The sequence below is a fragment of the Ursus maritimus genome, unplaced genomic scaffold (genome assembly GCF_017311325.1).
Source record: "Ursus maritimus isolate PB19 unplaced genomic scaffold, ASM1731132v1 scaffold_22, whole genome shotgun sequence".
Classification (NCBI taxonomy): Eukaryota; Metazoa; Chordata; class Mammalia; order Carnivora; family Ursidae; genus Ursus; species Ursus maritimus.
The window spans coordinates 47066996-47085048 of record NW_024424675.1 but is presented as its reverse complement, the minus strand read 5'-3'; the positions used below and the strand labels follow the sequence as shown (position 1 = coordinate 47085048).

General features: G+C 49.7%; 1 protein-coding gene across 1 annotated transcript in view; it reads left to right on the top strand.

The window, feature by feature from the left end:
• DIDO1 (death inducer-obliterator 1) overlaps positions 1 to 18053 on the top strand; it is a 44689-nt gene that overhangs the window by 3228 nt on the left and 23408 nt on the right. Inside the window, 6 exon segments of the mRNA XM_040638573.1 lie at positions 8382 to 8548; positions 9070 to 9182; positions 10054 to 10894; positions 11610 to 11931; positions 13866 to 14078; positions 15069 to 15279. Of these exon segments, the coding sequence (XP_040494507.1) occupies positions 10056 to 10894; positions 11610 to 11931; positions 13866 to 14078; positions 15069 to 15279 (1585 nt within the window). The 5' untranslated portion in view covers positions 8382 to 8548; positions 9070 to 9182; positions 10054 to 10055.

The following is an 18053-nucleotide window of genomic DNA, read 5'->3' as shown; positions in this document are numbered from 1 at the left end:
GTGATTATCCTGTTATTTGTAAAGCAGATATATCTTTGGGTATCATTCTTAGATGCTGTGGTTTTGTTTTTCATATGCTGATACAGCCTTTAAATGGGGTTTAATACACTTTTATAAGAACGTGAATGAGCCCCCCCCCACCGCATAAGATAGCTTTACTGTGTGTTGGGTTACAAATATACATACAGAAAATAAAGGCAATACAAGATAAGCAGCAGACACACCAGAAATGGTCCCATTCAGAAGCCCACGTTACAGCTCCTCCCCTGTTCGTGAACATGGGTGTGTGTGTGTGTGGCAGGATGTATTTAGGGAGTGTGGCCACTGTGCAGGGCTGGCTTATGACCCGCGCTCATCACTCATGCGGGGCTCTTTCCATGGCAGTTGCTCTGTGGTTCATCATCCTTTAATTGCGGTCTTAATTCCACCATGTGGATGTTTCTTGATTTTGTTCCCCCAAACCAGTGTCCTGGTGATGGACATTGGTTTGTGTCCCTTTGTTTAAAAAACAGAACAAAAAAACGAAAGTGTGGCTGGGGGCACCTTTATAAACGCACCTGCCCTTTCCAAGCACTCTCAGCCAGGTCACAGTGAGGCCTGTCACCCCTGGTCCACGGGAACAGGAATGTTGCCTGCTCTGCCCCGTGCCAAGTACATGAGGGGGTCTTGGTAAATACTTGTCAGACTCTCGTAAGAGGGCTTGCTTTCCCCACAGGCTCACCAACATGGATTGTCGTTTTAATAGACGACATCTGCCGCTTGCTGCTTGCTTGCCCTGGGCCAGCGCTGACTGTAGCTTGACACGGTGCAGTCTCACATAGCCTTTTAGCAAGCTGGGAGCTCACGGTTGTCCCCGTCTCGCAGGCAGGAAAGCACAGCCCAAAGGGAGGCGTGCTCGTTCAGCCTGTCTGCCTGTTTGGTTTGTAGCCCAGGGAGTCCTGACATGAAGCCTGTGTTCTCGTCAGTCATCTTCTGTGCTGCTCCTGGAGCCTCCCAACGCGATCTGCTCATCAGAAGAACTACCCCACTTGTACCTGGGGCGGGGGTCACTGCTGGCTGCCGTGGGCAGGACTGGGACACTGCACCAGATGTCCCAGCACCCCATGGAACAACAGGGCTAGTAGACACTGGTTGTAGACTCTCTGGGTTTGTTGGATTGTGCTTTAGACCGTCTTCCTTTTCACAGCATGGGTTCTTTTAGTAGTTAGAGACCCTTCTTCTGCCCTTCTCACACGTGCAGCAGTGAGAGTCTGACATTGCAGGACGTACAGGCTTCACTGTTAAATTCTGCTCTGCGTGAATCTGGAAAATGATACAGAAAGTCGTTTTATTCTATAACTTCTTTATTTAACCTTGGACTTTTTCTACTCCTGCCCAAAACAAAACTAGACATTGGCCTCTGCTAATCTGAGGGAAAGCAAGGAAGACTCCAGGTGAAACACAGTGACTTCTTGACTTGAGGTCATCAGTCATGATTCTTGGGTCTTGGCCAGCCTGTGGCTTGCAGTTCTGACAGCAGCACTCAGGAAGCAGGTGCTTGGAGACAAGGCCTCTGTGTCTTCTCCAAACCATGCTGTCTCTGAATTCAGGTAGCAGTCACTATGCCATGCTATCATTTCGTCATTGGAAATAAGCGCCTTCTCTGTAATCACTTGAAACTGTGGTTCAGGAAGGGCAGGGGCAGGGTGTGAGGTACTGCCCCGTCTTGGTCTTACTGACTGGGAAAGGCCCAGAACCGCTTTTTGCCTTTCGAGAGCAGTCCTGTCAGGTTACCTGGGAACTCAAGATCCTCTTCCACACCTGGGGTTACTGGGGACACCACAGAGCTTTTGTTTATGTCGTTACGTCTGTTGGTATTTACTGGGCTTGGCGTGAGGACGGAGGCATGTAAACTTACTCGTTTTTAAATAATAAAACCTTGTACGTTAACACGAGCAATACCGTACAGAAACTATTTTCTAAGAAACAGTAAGAGAGGTAGCTTGTTTTGTTTTATGGTTGTTGTTTTTTTAATTAATCTCTTTGACTTCTGGCTTAACACATCTGCCCGAAGACTGTGATAACATCACTGTCATTTAGCTTCTGGAAAGCTCTACAGTACACTCCTGCGAGTGCCAGTGAGAGAGGCATACAATGTCTCGTGTGTTTGTGCAGATACTTTGACCTCATGGACCTCCTGAAAGGCCTGTGGACCACATTTTGAGAACTTCTGCTCTAATTATGATTAGAGTTGCTCCTGTTAAGAAATGAGAACTTTAGGGGCGCCTGGGTGGCACAGCTGTTAAGCTTCTGCCTTCGGCTCAGGGCGTGATCCCGGCATTATGGGATCGAGCCCCACATCAGGCTCCTCCGCTATGAGCCTGCTTCTTCCTCTCCCACTCCCCCTGCTTGTGTTCCCTCTCTCGCTGGCTGTCTCTATCTTTGTTGAATAAATAAAATATTTTAAAAAAAAGAAATGAGAACTTTACAAAATAGTTGACTCTAAACTTTAACACTTATGGAAATGGGTTACTTCTAGGAAGATAGACAATGTCTTTGAATTTTTTTATTGGCTCAGTTATGTGTTTGCTTTTTGCCAAGATCGTGGAATAAGGGTGATTTGTAGTTCCAGTGCACACTTCTCCCTCCAGTAGACCACCTGTGAGGAAGCAAGAGGCCCAGAGCATAGCCAGGGTGCTGTCTGGGTGGGAGGGCCCTGAGACCTCTTTTGGCCTTAGGTCATGTGGCCTGACTGCAGTCTGAGCATGTAAGTGGCCCTTTGCATTGATTGTAGGATGTCCTTTCATTATACACAGCCTTTCACTGGATCCTTAATTCCTGCTGCAGGGAAAATGGGGGGTGAGAGTGGCCTATATTGACTGGAATGATCTGGTCTCCCATGGTGTGAACCCAGGAAACCATAGCAGGGTGGGGGGTTTTGCAGCAGTGCTCGCATTGGTGTCGGAAGGGAGTGCCAGTCAGCCACCCACACAGACAGCTGTGGATATAAAAGCAGTAGGGTGGCCAGTTGGGCAGGGGTCTTCCCTGGAAGATCAGGATTCTTAAGTAACAGCTACAGGACCTAGAAACTCACTCTGAGGGGAAATAGCCCCCAAAGTGCTTAGCAGGGATGACTGGCACTTCGATGTCATAGTGAACTGGGAAGTAACTTGGTGCCCTCATCCCATCTGTGAGTGTCCACCTCTCTCTGTTGGGGAAGGAGGGGAGGGGACTCTGTCTGGGAACTCATCCCAGTGTCATTCCTGGCTATTTAGCAGTAGCCAAACTTGTCCCATAGGGCAGATTTTTTAATGAGCCCAAGAACCTGTGCAGTTCAAAGGATCACCAAGTGCCAGGCGGAGCACCAGTCCCCCAAGATGTAGGATTCCTACAGTCCCTTGCAGTGTTTGAAACCATGTTTTTGTTCAGAGACACGAGGGGAGCTGGCTCAGTTTGCTTGGGCTGCTTTAACAAAAAACCATGGCCTGGGGCTGATAGAAAACACATTTATTTCTTACAGCTCTGGGGGCCCAAGATCAGGGTGTAGCGTGGTCAGGTCCTAGTGAGATGTCTTCAGGGTTGCAGGGGGCAAGGGAGCTCTCGGGGGCTCTTTTTAAGGGCACTGATCCCATTCAGGAGGGTTCTGACTTAAAGACCTAAGCCCCTCCCAAAGGCCCCATCTCATAATAGTGCCGTCACCTCGGGACTAGGTTTGTTTTTTTTCTTTTCTTTTCTTTTCTTTTCTTTTCTTTTCTTTTCTTTTCTTTTCGCTTTTCTTTTTGCTTTTCTTTTCTCTTTTTTCTTTTCTTAAGATTTTATTTATTTATTTGACAGAGATAGACAGCCAGCGAGAGAGGGAACACAAGCAGGGGGAGTGGGAGAGGAAGAAGCAGGCTCCCAGCAGAGCAGGGACCCCGATGTGGGACTCGATCCCAGAACCCTGGGATCACCCCCTGAGCCAAAGGTAGACGCTTAACGACTGAGCCACCCAGGCGCCCCCGGGACTAGGTTTCGACATCAGTTTCAGGGGCTGGGGCACACAGTGGAGACCATGGCAGAAGCCAGTCCAAGGTAGCAGGTGAGGAGACCGTCCGCACCATGAAACAGAGAACAGTGCAAGCCTCCTTTCCTGCTCCTTAACCGTGGTAGATGTAATGTGGCTATTCTGGCTCCTGGCGCCCATGTAGAGTTGCCCACCAAGTCACGAGCCTGTGTTCTGCGACAGAAACTGGACAGAGAGAAACCAGGGCCCGTAGCTCACCCATGCTGAGCTGAAGGCCTCGCTTTACACCAGGGCCTGGCTGGGCCTTAGTCCCCAAGAGGCTTTCAGGTAGCAGCTTTTGCTTTTCGTCTCCACATACGTGTAAAAGCAACGTACTAAGAAATTTTAAACTGGATTGTTTCTGGATGTCTCTTTATATTCATCTCCTGAGAAACTGTGTTGGGGACACCTTCACTTGATCAGAATGATTTTAATTATGACAGTGGTTTTTGGTAGCAGCAAAACTTTGAATTAGCTATAAAAGATTTAAATGTAATTAACACAGTCAAGTCCGGTTCTGTGTAGATGTTCAAATAAGCAAAAATTGGACTTCTTAGTTTACTTCGTGGGCCCAAACCTCTCTTCTCTCTGTGGTCAGAGCACAGGTGGGGTGTTTGCTGCTGGAGACCTTCAGGGTCCGTGAGGAGAGGGACAGCTCGACCTGGCCGCGGGTGCTGCTGGCGATTGGACAGCTTTGGTGCTCTCAGGGCCTGTTGTGTCGTCCAAAACTGTGGGCAGATGCTCGTTAGGGACGGTTCTGGTAATGAGGAGTGAATTATGAAAGGGTTTTCAGTGCAGAAGTCTTTTTTAGTAGTGTGAAGAGTTTTGCATCTGCTCAGCCTTCATCATCCACAGGGAGGATCAGTTGTGAGACACGCGACCCTCAGTACGAAATACAAACCTTGGCCTGGTCTGTCGGCATTTCAAATTCTCAGGTAAGAGAGGCAGAAATAATGAGGCTGTGTTGTAGCATTTGTATATAATTTCTGGTGGCAGGTTGAAATTGTTCTTTTTGAGTACTGGGGCTGGGGGTTACCGTCTTGAGAAGCAGCCCTGCTGTGGAAACAGGAGCGTCGTCGTGGCTGCGCAGCCTCGCGTCCTAGACAAGCTGCTCTCAAATCTCTAGAACCAGAGATCTTTGGGCACCTCGCCGTCATCTCTGGTGCGCATGCGTCCTGGAAGTTGCGCCTTCAGATTTTCAAGGATTTAGAGTCCTGCATCACTGACACTTACAGCAGGTTTTTGAGGTTTTGTTTTTAAGTAGTGTATTATATTTTGGGAGGGTATTTTGGGCTTTGTTTTTAAGAGACCACATCTGACAGCTTGATAAAGTTGGGAGAATCTGAAGGGAGAATTTAGTAATTTTAGAACAATTTTGTGGAAGGAAATGCTTGGCCCCTTCTCATACTGAAGCACAGAGATGTGTTGTTGCTTTGCACGTATCCAGGGTGTGCTTAACTAATAGCAGCGTAATGAAGTTCTCACAACGTGCTTCCTGGATCCCTGGGGCTGTCACAGCTCTGCGCGGTAACAGTGGTGTTGCCAGCCTTCCCAGGGAGGGGGCATCTGCGGTGGCTCGCAGAAGCCGGTCCAGACAGTGGCATTTCCCTGTACGGTGTGCTGTCCGCTGCTGAGCACCAGTCGGTGGTGTAAAGTGTACCGTTTCCCCCGAGAATGTCCTTGGAGAGACAGCAAAGACTCTTAGTGCCCTTGAACCTCATCACTTCAGCGTCCAGTCCCATCGCTTTAAATTCCCTGTTGCAATGAAATGGCAAGTACCTATAAAGCATTTCTGTACCCAAAGCAGGTGGCTCTCCAGGAGGAGCCCTGTGCCACACCCTCTCATGGAACACCCCTCATGCTGGAAAGAATGGACAGGCTCCAGTTTTCAGACCCAGTATTTGGCAGGCATTTTCTCAGAGATGAGAAAACGTGAGTTTCAAGGAAAGCAACTGACGATGTTTGCTGCTAATGATAAAATTTGAGCTTGTTCAAGTAAAAATTACAGTTTTGAAAAGCTTATATCTGCTGGCATGAGCTTGATGGCTTCCCAGTAATTAAAGACATTTGAGGGGCTCCCCAGTGGCTCCATCGGTTAAGTGTCTATCTTCAGCTCAGGTCGTGATCCCGCTTCTTCCATTCCCTCGGCCCCTCCCCCCACTCGTCTCTCTCACTTGGTCTCTCTCTGAAATAAATAAAATCTTTTAGAAAGGAAAATAAGGACATTTGAGGAGGTGGGTGCCGATATTAACTGCGCATCTTCTGTGTTTGTGGTGAAGTGTGCTGACCTGTGGACCCTGCGTAAGTCGGTAAAGTGGGGTTTTCCACGTGACCACCATGCACAGGGGAAACGGTGCGTCTGGAGTGTGCGCAGGACAGACCGTGGCTTCCCCATCAGAAAGCGCGGGCAGTTTGCTGGCACGGTGTCAGGGCTCAGGCTCCACACTGCGGCTGTCCTTAAGAAACTACTGTTTGTTGAATTTCGGCCTGGTGTCAAAGAACATGCAGAATTACCTGGAAACTTTCTCAGTTTTAATTTTGTAAATACTGATACATGCCACATAAACAGAAGCTTTTTGGAGCCCTCCATTTTTAAGAGCGTAAAGGAGCCCTGAGAGCAGAACATTTGAAAAGCTGCCTGTTCCTAAATTGCTGGCCGGCCATTTGCTTGTGCTGTGAGAGAGCAGCTGGGAGGCTCTGGCTTGTGTACAAGTGCTTCTATGCATGTGAGCTTCCCCAGTGTTCGTCCAGCGTCACGTTAGTGGGAAACGGAGCACTTCGCAGCCGAGAAAAAATACTGCACTGAGAAATGTGGAAAGATAGTTGTACGTTATTTCAGTGCACTCCGTGCCCGTGGATTGTTCTCGTGTTCCCGGTTTCAGGGATGACCACCTTCCTTTTCCTTCCTGAGGAAAGCGCTTCTTACCACAGTGTGATTGCAGCTTCCTGACCGTATCCTTCCTGCCACACACTGTGTGCCGAAACCGCACACCACATCCAAGTTGTACTAGGGACTCAGCATGGCTTTTTGTTCTTTTGTCTTGATACACACGCTTTTGTTTCATGTGCTGAAATTTTTATTAGGATTTCTGTGTTGAAGAAATTATCAAAACATTAGTTTTGCAAAGCTAAAGTTGAGATAAATGAATCAGATGATCTGAAATGATTTGATTATTCTGAATATACTGTATGTCATCCCACTCACAGAAATAACTAGATTTTTCCGTTTTCCTTTTTTAATTGATTATTCAAAACTCAAATCCAGAAATGTGTTTTTCAGGTTAATGTGTATTTAATTTTTCATTTCTAAGTACGTTTTAATTTCCTTGCTTTTATAAATGCTCAGTGTTATGAAATATAAAAGTAAAGTTTATTTTTACTTTCTTCTGAGAAGTAAAGGCATCTGAACGTTGAAGTCTCGATTTGAGATGCATTTACCACATTTGAGAGATTTGGTGGCCATGGTGGTGGATTTGGCTAATCAGAGTGGAATGAACACTGTCTCTTTAAGAGGAGCCGCCTCAGAATGTTTGTCTTTGTTCTGGGGTCGCTAAGGAGACCACAGCTCTGTACCTACCTGTAGTACCCACCTGGAGGGCAAGGGCAGTGGCGGTGGAGGTGAGGGCTCAGCTTGGGAGGGACTTGGGAGGGGCACTGGGGGCCAGAGTGTGAAATGTGTGAAAAGATCAGTATGGAGGATTTATCCAGGAACAGAGGCCTGTTCCGTGTGCGTTTCAACTTGGAATGGTTTTTTGCGGGACTGTAATCTAGGAGAACTGCTTTTTAAATTCATGTAGATGAAATGTAGCACATGGATGTTAAGTGATTATTAGTCTTCTAAAATTTTGGGGGGGCTTTTAACTAAATGGTGGCATATCTTCAGTATTAAGAATTTTTAAATACTTCTCTTCATGGATGATTTTGTTCAGCCTTTTCATGTTTGGTGTTTCTCTCTGTGTTCGGCTTTATCAAGCTGACCCCATCTCAAAATTTGAGTAGGATCATAATTGGAAAGCAGCTGATAACCAGCGACTGGTTTTGAAACCGCCGGGCTGCTGAGGCCTCTTCACTGTTACCGGCAGCTTTCTCCCTGCCGCCCCTCTGTGGCCCGGCCCAGCCACCTTCTGTCAGAGTGCGGTCACAGTGCCCTCCCTTCTGCAGAAGTCCTTAAAGAAGGGAACTGTGTTTTTCCTTTTCTTCCTCTTCTTTTTCTTCTCTCCCCCCGCCTCCGGACTCTGTGAGTGGGTCACATGATAACTTATGCTCAAATAATAGATTACTTGGAAAGTTTGATGCTTTTTTTATGTGGTTTTAGTTATAGTTACTTGAATCTATAAATGATTTTCTTATTTTCTTTTAGGAGCTTACTCCATGGGAACGGTCTTGAGATGATCTTTATTGTTACCTGTGAGCAGTGACTGACAGCAGCAGTGTTTGAGGCCAGGCCGTGTGTGCGGACCAAGTGATCCTGTCCATCGGGCATTTGGGCCTCTGGAAAACGTGCCCGAGCTTTTGGTGTCGGGGCAGGTAACGCAGCACCAGTGGCAACATCAGCAACACAATTTTCTCTTAATGGGTTTGAAATTGTGTGTCCTGTTTCTGAAGTGGCATTTTATGTGAGGAAACATGCAGTGTAACATTCATGTTTGTTCATTTGAACTTTAGCCCTAAGGGTTTAGACAGATGTTCAGCCACGTGCTGAGAATTTGACCCCGGGCACTCTTTTATTTTTCCATTGGCATTTTATTGGTGCACGTACTTGACGTTGTATACTCTCTTTGGTGAGAGATGTGTTTTGTTGAGGAGAGTTCTTCCTGCACGAAGTCTCAGGACCGGAAAAGTGGTGTGGTTCTTGCTGGCACACGTGCCGATGTCACAGCCACTCCCGTAAGGTGCTGGGTGGCCTGGGCACGTGCTGGCCGGGCTCTAGAGTGAAGGGTCTGTAGAGCCAGCAGGAAGATGGGAGCAGTGTGTCATGGGAAGTTAAAAAAAAAAAAAAAAATCTGGTTGCTTGTGGTTTTGAATTTTGCGTATTTTGTATTTTGAAGGTTTTCATCCCATTACAGTCCTTCCCCTACGATGGAATGTGGCGTAAGGGCTGAGTCAGCATTAACTTTTCAATGTGATTGAAGCCTGGACAGCTTGGAAAAAAATTTCGAAGGTATATACTGTCTTTTTCAGGTTTTCTCATTTGAAACAAGAGTTTTCACAAGCATGATCCTTTAATAGTCTGTCAAAGTGAGCAAGAATAAATGCACATAAAGCTGTTCCCCCATCATTATTTTCTAAAGTGGCCAGGGTACCTGTTGCTGCATAACAGCTAAGCCCAGAGTCAGGGCTCAGGAATCTGGGCAAGGCTTAGCCAGGTGGCCCTTACCTGCACGAGGTGTCCATGGGGGACACTCACACTCGGCTTGCAGCAGGGCTGGGGTGCGGGGTGCCCTTTTCTCTAGCAGGGTGGTCAGACCACTTATATAGCAGCCCAGGGCTCCGCAGCCCAGGATGGAAGCAAGCAAGTCCTCTTGCAACCTAGGCCTCGAGCCAGCGTGGTACTTCGTCCTCTGTGCCCAGGGTGTTGGGGGGTGGGGACGGGGCAAGGCGCCTCCCGGCACTGCGGCCCTGCTCTGCTCACGCTCTTGCGCTGCTTACGCTGTTCATCTTTGGATGGGGCTTCCCTGCCACCTGTTGGGTGGAGCCCTGTGCTGAGCAGCTAAGTGTTGGCGGGATGGGTTTGAGTCGCTAGCTGCTGTTGTGTACAGAACGTTAGATGTGTGACTGTTGAGACTTCTGTCTGGAGTCCCCTCAGATCTGCTCCCGTGCTGCCTTCTAGGGAAGTTTGGTCAAGAGACCTCGTTTGAATAGACACCTTCACTTTGTGTAGGTAGAAAATTGTTGTTTCATCCATGGCTGTGCTCCCTTCTTTGTGTGAGTTAAAGGCTGTGTGTACTTGTAGCTCAGGGATTTGTTAGTTATTTGCCAAGAAATGTCGCCTTGTTAACATTGCTCGTGGTTTGGGTCCGTTTCACCGTTAGGTATGGATGAGAAAGGTGACCCAAGCAATGACGAAGTGCCCAAGGCCATCAAACCCACCAGCAAAGAATTCAGGAAAACGTGGGGCTTTCGAAGAACCACGATTGCCAAGCGAGAGGGCGCTGGGGATGCGGAATTAGACTCTCTGGAGCAGCAGCCCCAACAGCAGCAACAGAGCCTTTCCTTGCGACGTAGCGGGAGGCAGCCGAAGCGGACTGAGCGGGTGGAAGAATTTCTTACGACAGTCCGACGCAGAGGAAGGAAGAATGCACCCGTCTCCCTTGAGGATTCCAGTGAACCAGCGTCTTGTCCAGTCACGGATGTGGAGACGGCGTCTGAAGGGAGTGTGGAGAGCACCTCTGAGGGGAAGGGTGGGCCCACGTCAGGCTCCACGGGTGATAAAGAACGACCAGCTGCCTCAGCAAAGGCCAAAGGAGGGGAGGATGAGGACGACACCTCTGACAGTGACAGCGATGGGTTGACTTTGAAAGAACTTCAGAACCGCCTGCGAAGACAGCGGGAACAAGAGGCGGCCGACAGGCCCCCCAAGAGCCTCCAGAGCCGCCTGAGGAAGAAGCGCCGGGAGCAGGATCCCACGCAGACCGTGGACGTAGAGACGGGCAATGCCACGGAGAGCGTGCTGCCCCGCAAGCAGGAACCCGAGGCTGAGCAGGGCACAGTGTCCCAGGCTGAGAAGGATGGTGGAGACAGGGAACTGGAAGGGAAGGCAGCTCAGGGAATCGAAGGTGGAGACCCCGGGGATGTGGGCAGACAGAAGCCCGAGTGTGAGGCCTATGAGCCCAATGCTCTGTACTGCATATGTCGTCAGCCACACAACAACAGGTAGGCCATGGTATTGGGGGGGGGGGGGTGCCGGTGACCCCCAGCTTCCAGAGAGATCCAGGACATGAAAACAGCAGGGAGGTTTCTGTTCATTTTGAGGGGACACATTCCAGAGCTGGGCTGCATGAGTAACTTACTCAGTTGGAAAGGATGAACGGGGGGTTGATTAAAACAAACAAACAAACACAGAAGGGTAGGGGCTTCCTGTAGCCCCACGGGTTTCCCAGTGCCACCTCGGGGGGTGGGGGGCGTGAGAGCGCAGACTGAGGCGCTCCGCCATCCTCCATGTCTCCTGCGCGGCACCACTGGACGCTGTCCTGCAGGAGCGCTCGTGAGCAGGCTGTGATCGGGCTGCAGTTGAAGCATCTAGAGCCTGCTGGGTGCTGGGTGGTGCTGCAGACCTGCCGCCTGCGGTGTCCGGTGGGACAGAGGGGTGTGCTGGTCCGTGGAGACGAGTGCAGGGTCTCCAGGCTGGAATGCTGTGAAGCCTGCAGCTCACTCTCAGAATGCTCCCCTCAGAAAAGAGAAGACACAGACTTATTTGAATGCTAATGAGGTCAAGAGAAGGGCATAGGAATGTTCTTTATTCTGTTCTCTCCTTTTTTGTATTTTGCTTTATTTCATAATGTGTTAAAACCAATTCAGCTTTGTAATACGCCTAAAATTGAGTGTTTATTGTTTTTCCATTCCTAATGCTGGTGTTTTACAATTTTAGGTTTATGATTTGCTGTGACCGATGTGAAGAATGGTTTCACGGCGATTGTGTGGGCATCTCTGAGGCCCGGGGACGGCTCCTGGAAAGGAACGGCGAAGATTACATCTGCCCAAACTGCACCATTCTGCAGGTGCAGGATGAGACGAACTCAGAAAGCACAGAGCAGCAGGAGGCCAAGTGCGGGCCCGCAGACGCGGACGGCACAGACTGTACAAGTATAGGAACAGTAGAGCAGAAGTCCAGCGAAGACCAAGGAATAAAGGGTAGAATTGAGAAAGCCGCGAACCCAAGTGGCAAGAAAAAGCTCAAGATATTCCAGCCTGTAAGTACCTGTCTGCGAGGCCAGTGATAGAGGGTGACTTCATAGATATCAGACTCCCATCAGCAGAAACATCAAGACTCGAAGAGTTGGTCTTTCTTTTGGAGCAGGTTAGGTTTTTCCCTCCAGATGGCATTGTGTCTGCTGCACGCTGAGCTCTGGGGTCAGGCAGTCCCTGCACAGTGGTTTCGTGGGCCTGCCACACACCGCACTCCTGCAGGATGCCACAAGGGACCTTTTTTTCTTTAAGTCTTATCTGCCTCCTACACTATTAGTATCGAGTTAATGTTTTCCTTAAACAGATTCATTTTTAAAAGTTAGTTTTTCTTTAAATATTTTTCTTGGAATGTCGATCTTCACATACACATATTAAAATTATTTTGAGTTCCTGAAGGAAACGTGCACCGGTTTGACCTGACCCCATCATCCTGAGAGAGGTGGTGGTCTTGCACCTGCCTCACTGTGAGACACCCAAGAGTGGTGCTGGTGATCTGAGCCCCCCGGGGCGGCGGGGACACACACACACACACACACACACACACCACTTTTCCCTGGCATCCAGGGCATCTCCCACGGCTGCTGCTGGCATCACCCTCTGAAACAGTCTCAGGCAGTCTCTGGTACGGTCATGGTTCTTTGTCACATCTCTCCTGTGTCATCAGCTTCTGATGTTGAGGAATGCTGTCACAGGCTGTCAAGATCATGTTCCTGAGTCCTTAGGCAGCCTCGAATTGGAAGCCTGTCCTTTAGCAGGCATTGGGTGTGCAGAAGCTTTGAGGGCTGTGGGAGCGTCGAGGTGGAAGTGCTGTGAGGTCTGGACCATTTAAACAATCGCGTGGAGTTGTCAGGACGGGCTGAGTTGGGGATATGATGTTAACTGTTTGTATCGCCTTTGGTCATTAAGAAAAATTCATGGAAATGGGACAATGGGAAAAGTCATCTTAATTTCATTTCTTTATTTCCGATGTTTGAGGCTGCATAAGCTTAGATTTTATTCTTGGTCAAACTTGGATTCTATGGAAGAAAAACAGTCTCAGAATACCTAATTGGAGAAGTAAGATTTGGCTGAAGTCCATTTGGGGGCTAGGTTAGGTCTCATTAGATCTCTTGCTGGGTGACTAGTGAGCACAGTCTTAGCAGCCTCACACAACACAGACTTACTAGCTCAGTTTCCGTGGGTGAGAAGCCTGGGCCTGGCTTAGCCAGGCTTCTGCACGGGGCCTTAAGAGATGCACCCCGGTGCCAGTGTAGCTGGGGTCTCATCAGAGGCTCGGTTGGGAAGGACCCACGTCTGAAAGGCTCCAGTGGTTTCATGTCTAAATGTGTCCTGTGCCATGTCTGTGGCTCAGCAGTGCTAAAAGTCACTCATTGGTTGAGATTCGCATTGAATGGGTGTTCCTGGATTTCATTATGGGAGCCTCCCCCTGAGACCCTTGCCACCTGGGTCCCCTCACAAGGCCTTTTGCTTCTTCAAAACCAGCAGTGGAGTCTTGTCTCTACTGCAAGGCCCCGTCCCTCTTGTGACGTTTTCTGTTGATGAAGCAGACTTTCCATTGCTCAGAATCGTCTCATTTGGAACCTTAGTTACATCTGCAAAACTCCCTGTTTGCCTTGCAATGGAACCTAGTTGTGGGTGTGAACGCCCATTGTGTTGAACAGTCCCCAGAGCCAGTATGCCAGGGCAGAGTCCCAGGGCCACCTCCCAGTTCTGCCCGCCGCGGGTTGTGTGAAGTGTAGTTACTGTGAGTGCCATGCCATGGGATAGATCGGGTCAGGCGCTTTGAAGAAACAAAGGTACGTTTTTATTGGCATTCAGAATGCTGTTAGTGTCTCCATTAAAAATAGCGAGCTCAGTAGCGTAAGTAGGAGTTCCACGAAGTACCGTAACTACCAGAGTTGGTAAGTGCATTGTTTGAAGCCATGTGTTTTATCTGCAGGTTGTAGAGGCTCCCGGTGCCTCAAAATGTATTGGCCCCGGGTGCTCTAACGTGGCACAGCCTGACTCGGTTTATTGCAGCAGTGACTGTATTCTGAAACATGCCGCAGCTACGATGAAATTTCTAAGTTCAGGTAAAGAACAAAAACCAAAACCTAAAGAAAAGGCCAAGACGAAGCCAGAAAAGCTCATTCTCCCAAAATGTAGCGTTCAGGTAAGTTGATCAAGACCAGCTGTTCGAACCGTTGAAGTGAGACGTGTCTGCATGTTGGCAGGGCAGGGCAGGCACAGTTGACTGGTTTGTGGCACGTGGGGAACAGCGGGCACAGACGGAGCGCCACTTGTACCTGCTGACTCCTCTTCCAGCCTTCCGCGTGGGCCCTGTCAGTTACCCACCAGCGTCTGTTCTGATGTGCTCTCCCCGCTCTTAGGGAGGGAGTCGTTAGCCCTAACCACAGCGAAGCAGGCGTGGGAGCTGAGCCGTCCGTCCGGGAGCTGGCAGTCTTGGGAGAAGAGCTGGGGTTTGTCCGTCTCCGTGACATTTGGATTCACAGGCGGCCGAGGGTGGGAAGTGGGTCTCAGACAGCCGGGCTGTGTGCCTCACCTCAAGTCCTAGCTCTTGGGATTGTGTCTGTCCTGTGCTGCGTGTGACTTGGGAAGAGTCGGGGGTGCTTCAGGAGTCGCTTGCTTGACCCTCGAGGCCCTTGCCCAGAATTTTGCTCAGGTTGGTGTGGCTGTGTTGCAGCCCCCGTTGTATCTGTGAGGAGCAAGGCATAAGTAGTGCTGTTGGGAGTCCTCTCCGGGTTTTCAGTGCTTGCTTGGCCTTTAGGTGGCATAATTTTTAAGGCTGGTGATTCTGAGTCCCAGGACCCCCAGAGCAGCAGTTGCTGCTGTGCAGAGCACTGTGGCGGCCGTGCCGAGCGCCTGCAGACGAGCCAGGGTACCACGCTTCTCCAGTCTCCCAGTGTCCACAAGGCTTGCCTGGCACCCAGGTCCTTGCTTGTGTCCCTCCCTCCACATCGCTTGGATGTGTGAGTGTAGCCCAGCCCTGCTGCTGAGCAGGTGCAGAGCCCAAGGTCGGGGCGGTGAGGGGCTTCAGATGACCCCAACCAAAGAGCGTATCGTGACCTCTGTTGCAAAGCGGTGTGAGTGAAGGCTGCTCTCTCTGACCTCCTTAATGATTGGGGTTTTGTTGGTTATCCAGGCAGGCTTTAGAATCGCTGCTGTGCACAAGAGACCGGCTCCAGATAAGAAAGAGAACACTGTGAAGAAAGCAATGGTGGCCCCATCGAGGAGTGAGGTCCTCGTGAAGGAAGCGACTAGTGAAGGCACGCCGTCCTGGGCAAGCGACCACAATTACAATGCAGTAAAGCCAGAACAGACTGCTGCCCTCTGGCCGCCACTGTTGTATAAATGTATGTATCACCTAGGGGTAGCGTCTGGACCCTTCCTGGTTTTTCTGGACAGCCGTCACTCGGGTCTGTCCAGGATCACAAGCTCTAGCCATGTTTAATGCTGCACCTGCAAAGATGGAAGCAGATGCCTGAGCCCCACATGCCTCGAGCCCCATGCACCTTCTCGGTCTGTTGGCCCTTCCTGTCGGTACAAACCTCAAAAAGCTGTACCAACCTCATTGCTAATTGTCTCACCTGGCAACCGATGTCTTTAATCTCCTTAATTGTCGTTGTCGGGCTCTGGTAAGTATCTGTGTGGTCTTCGGCGAGGTCACACTGGGTAGACATGCTCCTGGCATCCAGACTCTGGCCGCGAGGCCCTTGCAGGCTTGTTGCGGCCGCACTGGCTTAGGAGTCTCTCCACCTGTCTGCTCTCCGCACAGGGAGGCCTCACTTTCCTCTTGTGGGAATCCACTTCTACAGATAGTGTCACAGCTGATACTCAACTCAAGTGTGATTTTTCAGGAGTTAAATTATTTTTGATCCAACGGAATTTTTTGTGTGTGCAACTCAGATGCTACGTGCACACACGCGCACACACACGCGCACACACACGCACACACGCATGTTCACGTTCTGAAGGCTCTTTGCTGCTCCATGTGTTCTAAGGTAAGTGAGTGTGATGTGCTGGCCCTTGGAGCAGGGCCCTTACTGAACGGAGAGTGCCAGCAGTAACCGGGATCTGACGCTGCCTGGGGCCCTGCTCTCTAGATCGTGCAGCTGGGTCTCTCCTCTCTGTTCTGGCTTCTCAGCCAAGCCCTCCAAAATTACATTTTGGAAATTTAAATAGTTCCATAAGATACATCTTATTCTATTATTAAGATTATTTTCACTGTTTTAATTTATGTTCTTTTATGTTCTGTGCCTTTTACAAGAGTACCAAAAACCTGCATAGCTTTAAATTCCAAGACCGTAGGCGTGGGCTGCACTGTCCTGCGGGAGGTGGGTGGGGGGGAGTTAAGAGGGAGCTATTCCATTACAGGATTAACTGCCTGATGTATTAAATGAGTCCCTGAGACACCTTAGGTGGTTTGAGGTACTTCATGCTAACAGCACGTCTCAGATCTTCCACAGAGCACTTTGACAGAGTCTCGCACATACCTGAAAGTGAGCGTTGCGGACCAGTGACCAGGGGTGGGGAGCAGTGGCTTTGGGATACTGTGCTCTGGGGCTCTGAGTTGGTCATAGCCACATAACAGAATGAAACGGTGGGGGGAACCCAGAAGCCCCGGGTGGCTGGCTTCAGTACAGCTCCGTCTCTACCAGCCGGACTTGGAAAGCTGCCGTGAGGCTCCCAGTGTGCACGGGGAGGGTGGGAAATGAGGGTGGCTCCCGTCCCTGGGTTCTTCCCCCTCACTCCATCTTTGAGGGGAAGGGAGGCCAGGAGGAGGCCTGCTTCTCTGCTCCTTTTCACCCCTGCCTGCTCTCTCCGCACGTCAGCTCCTCACTGAAGCTCGTCCTGCTTCAGTTGACAGAAAGCTGGGACAGATCGATGACTGACGGCCCTTCTCAGCATGTTTACATCTCAAAATTAAAGCTGATGGATACCCAAAATGTGTAGCATGCATAAGGGACGTATTTATGAGCTAGTTGCTTCTGATCCTTTTTTGTTATCCCAGAAATGTCATCTTCCGGTCATTGATAAAATACCCAACTTCTGCCTCGGTGAGTAGCAGTTGTGTGTCTGCCTCTCCCCCATCACTTCACAGTTGGGGTATCAGGCAGCGTACACACACACACAGCAGAACCCTACCTCCCCACAAGGACTCCCACCTGCCTTTCTGGCTGGCTGCAGAGCATGTGTTTCTGGGTTGGGGTGGCTAGATTTGGGGTACAGCTGCTATTGGGGCCATTGTTAGAAGGAAGTGTTCCCACATTGACCTGCGTACATGTCAAGTCTGTGGGTATAGCCCCCATTCCGCCCATAGTGCCCTCTTTTGAGGGAGTGAGACACTGCCGAGGACGTGCCCTGGGCTTCCCTCTCCTTCCCAGGCCACGGCTGCTGCCCTTGGGTCGTGGGGTAGGGACAGCTGTCCATGAACAGGGTTTGAGGGGACCTCCCGTTAAACAGGGACTTGGAAGCTCTTTCTGCTTCTCCCCACAAAGGGGGATCGGCAGATGCTTTGTGTTCTCCAGGTGTTGCAATTCACAGATCGTGGTTTTTCTCACTAGTTTCTGTATGGCTATTTCACGTATGGAAGCCACTGCCGCTTTATTTACTACTTCCTTAAATCGTGATGTTTCTGTTCTTTTTCAATGTCGAGTCAGCCTCCCATTTTCAAGGCATGAAGAGGGCTGAAAACTTTTTTTCTAAAATGTCCCTAATTTAGTAGTGTTTGGAAGTGGAACTCTGATACTCGTAAGCACAATTCCTGGTATCTGCGACCCCCTGAGTGGCTCATTAGGGGACTTAAAACACTGGGATTCTGAATTTTGACTGGAAAATGAGATTTCTACAGTTTCATCTAGCTATGAGAATTAGAATGGAAAACCCTAACAACCTATACACCCATACTCAGATGATTTGGTAAAGCAATTTCACGCAGATAGAAACATTTCTCCTATAAGTTCATGGGCACGCCACACAGACGGTCCACCTGCTTGTGAAATGGAACAAGGAGAACACGGATTGTCGCAAGGAGAACTAGAGGCGTGGGCTCCAGAGGCACGCCTCCGAAGTCTTAAGTGGAAACCAGTTTCCTATAATAAATATGTGGGGGATACTAGGACCCAGG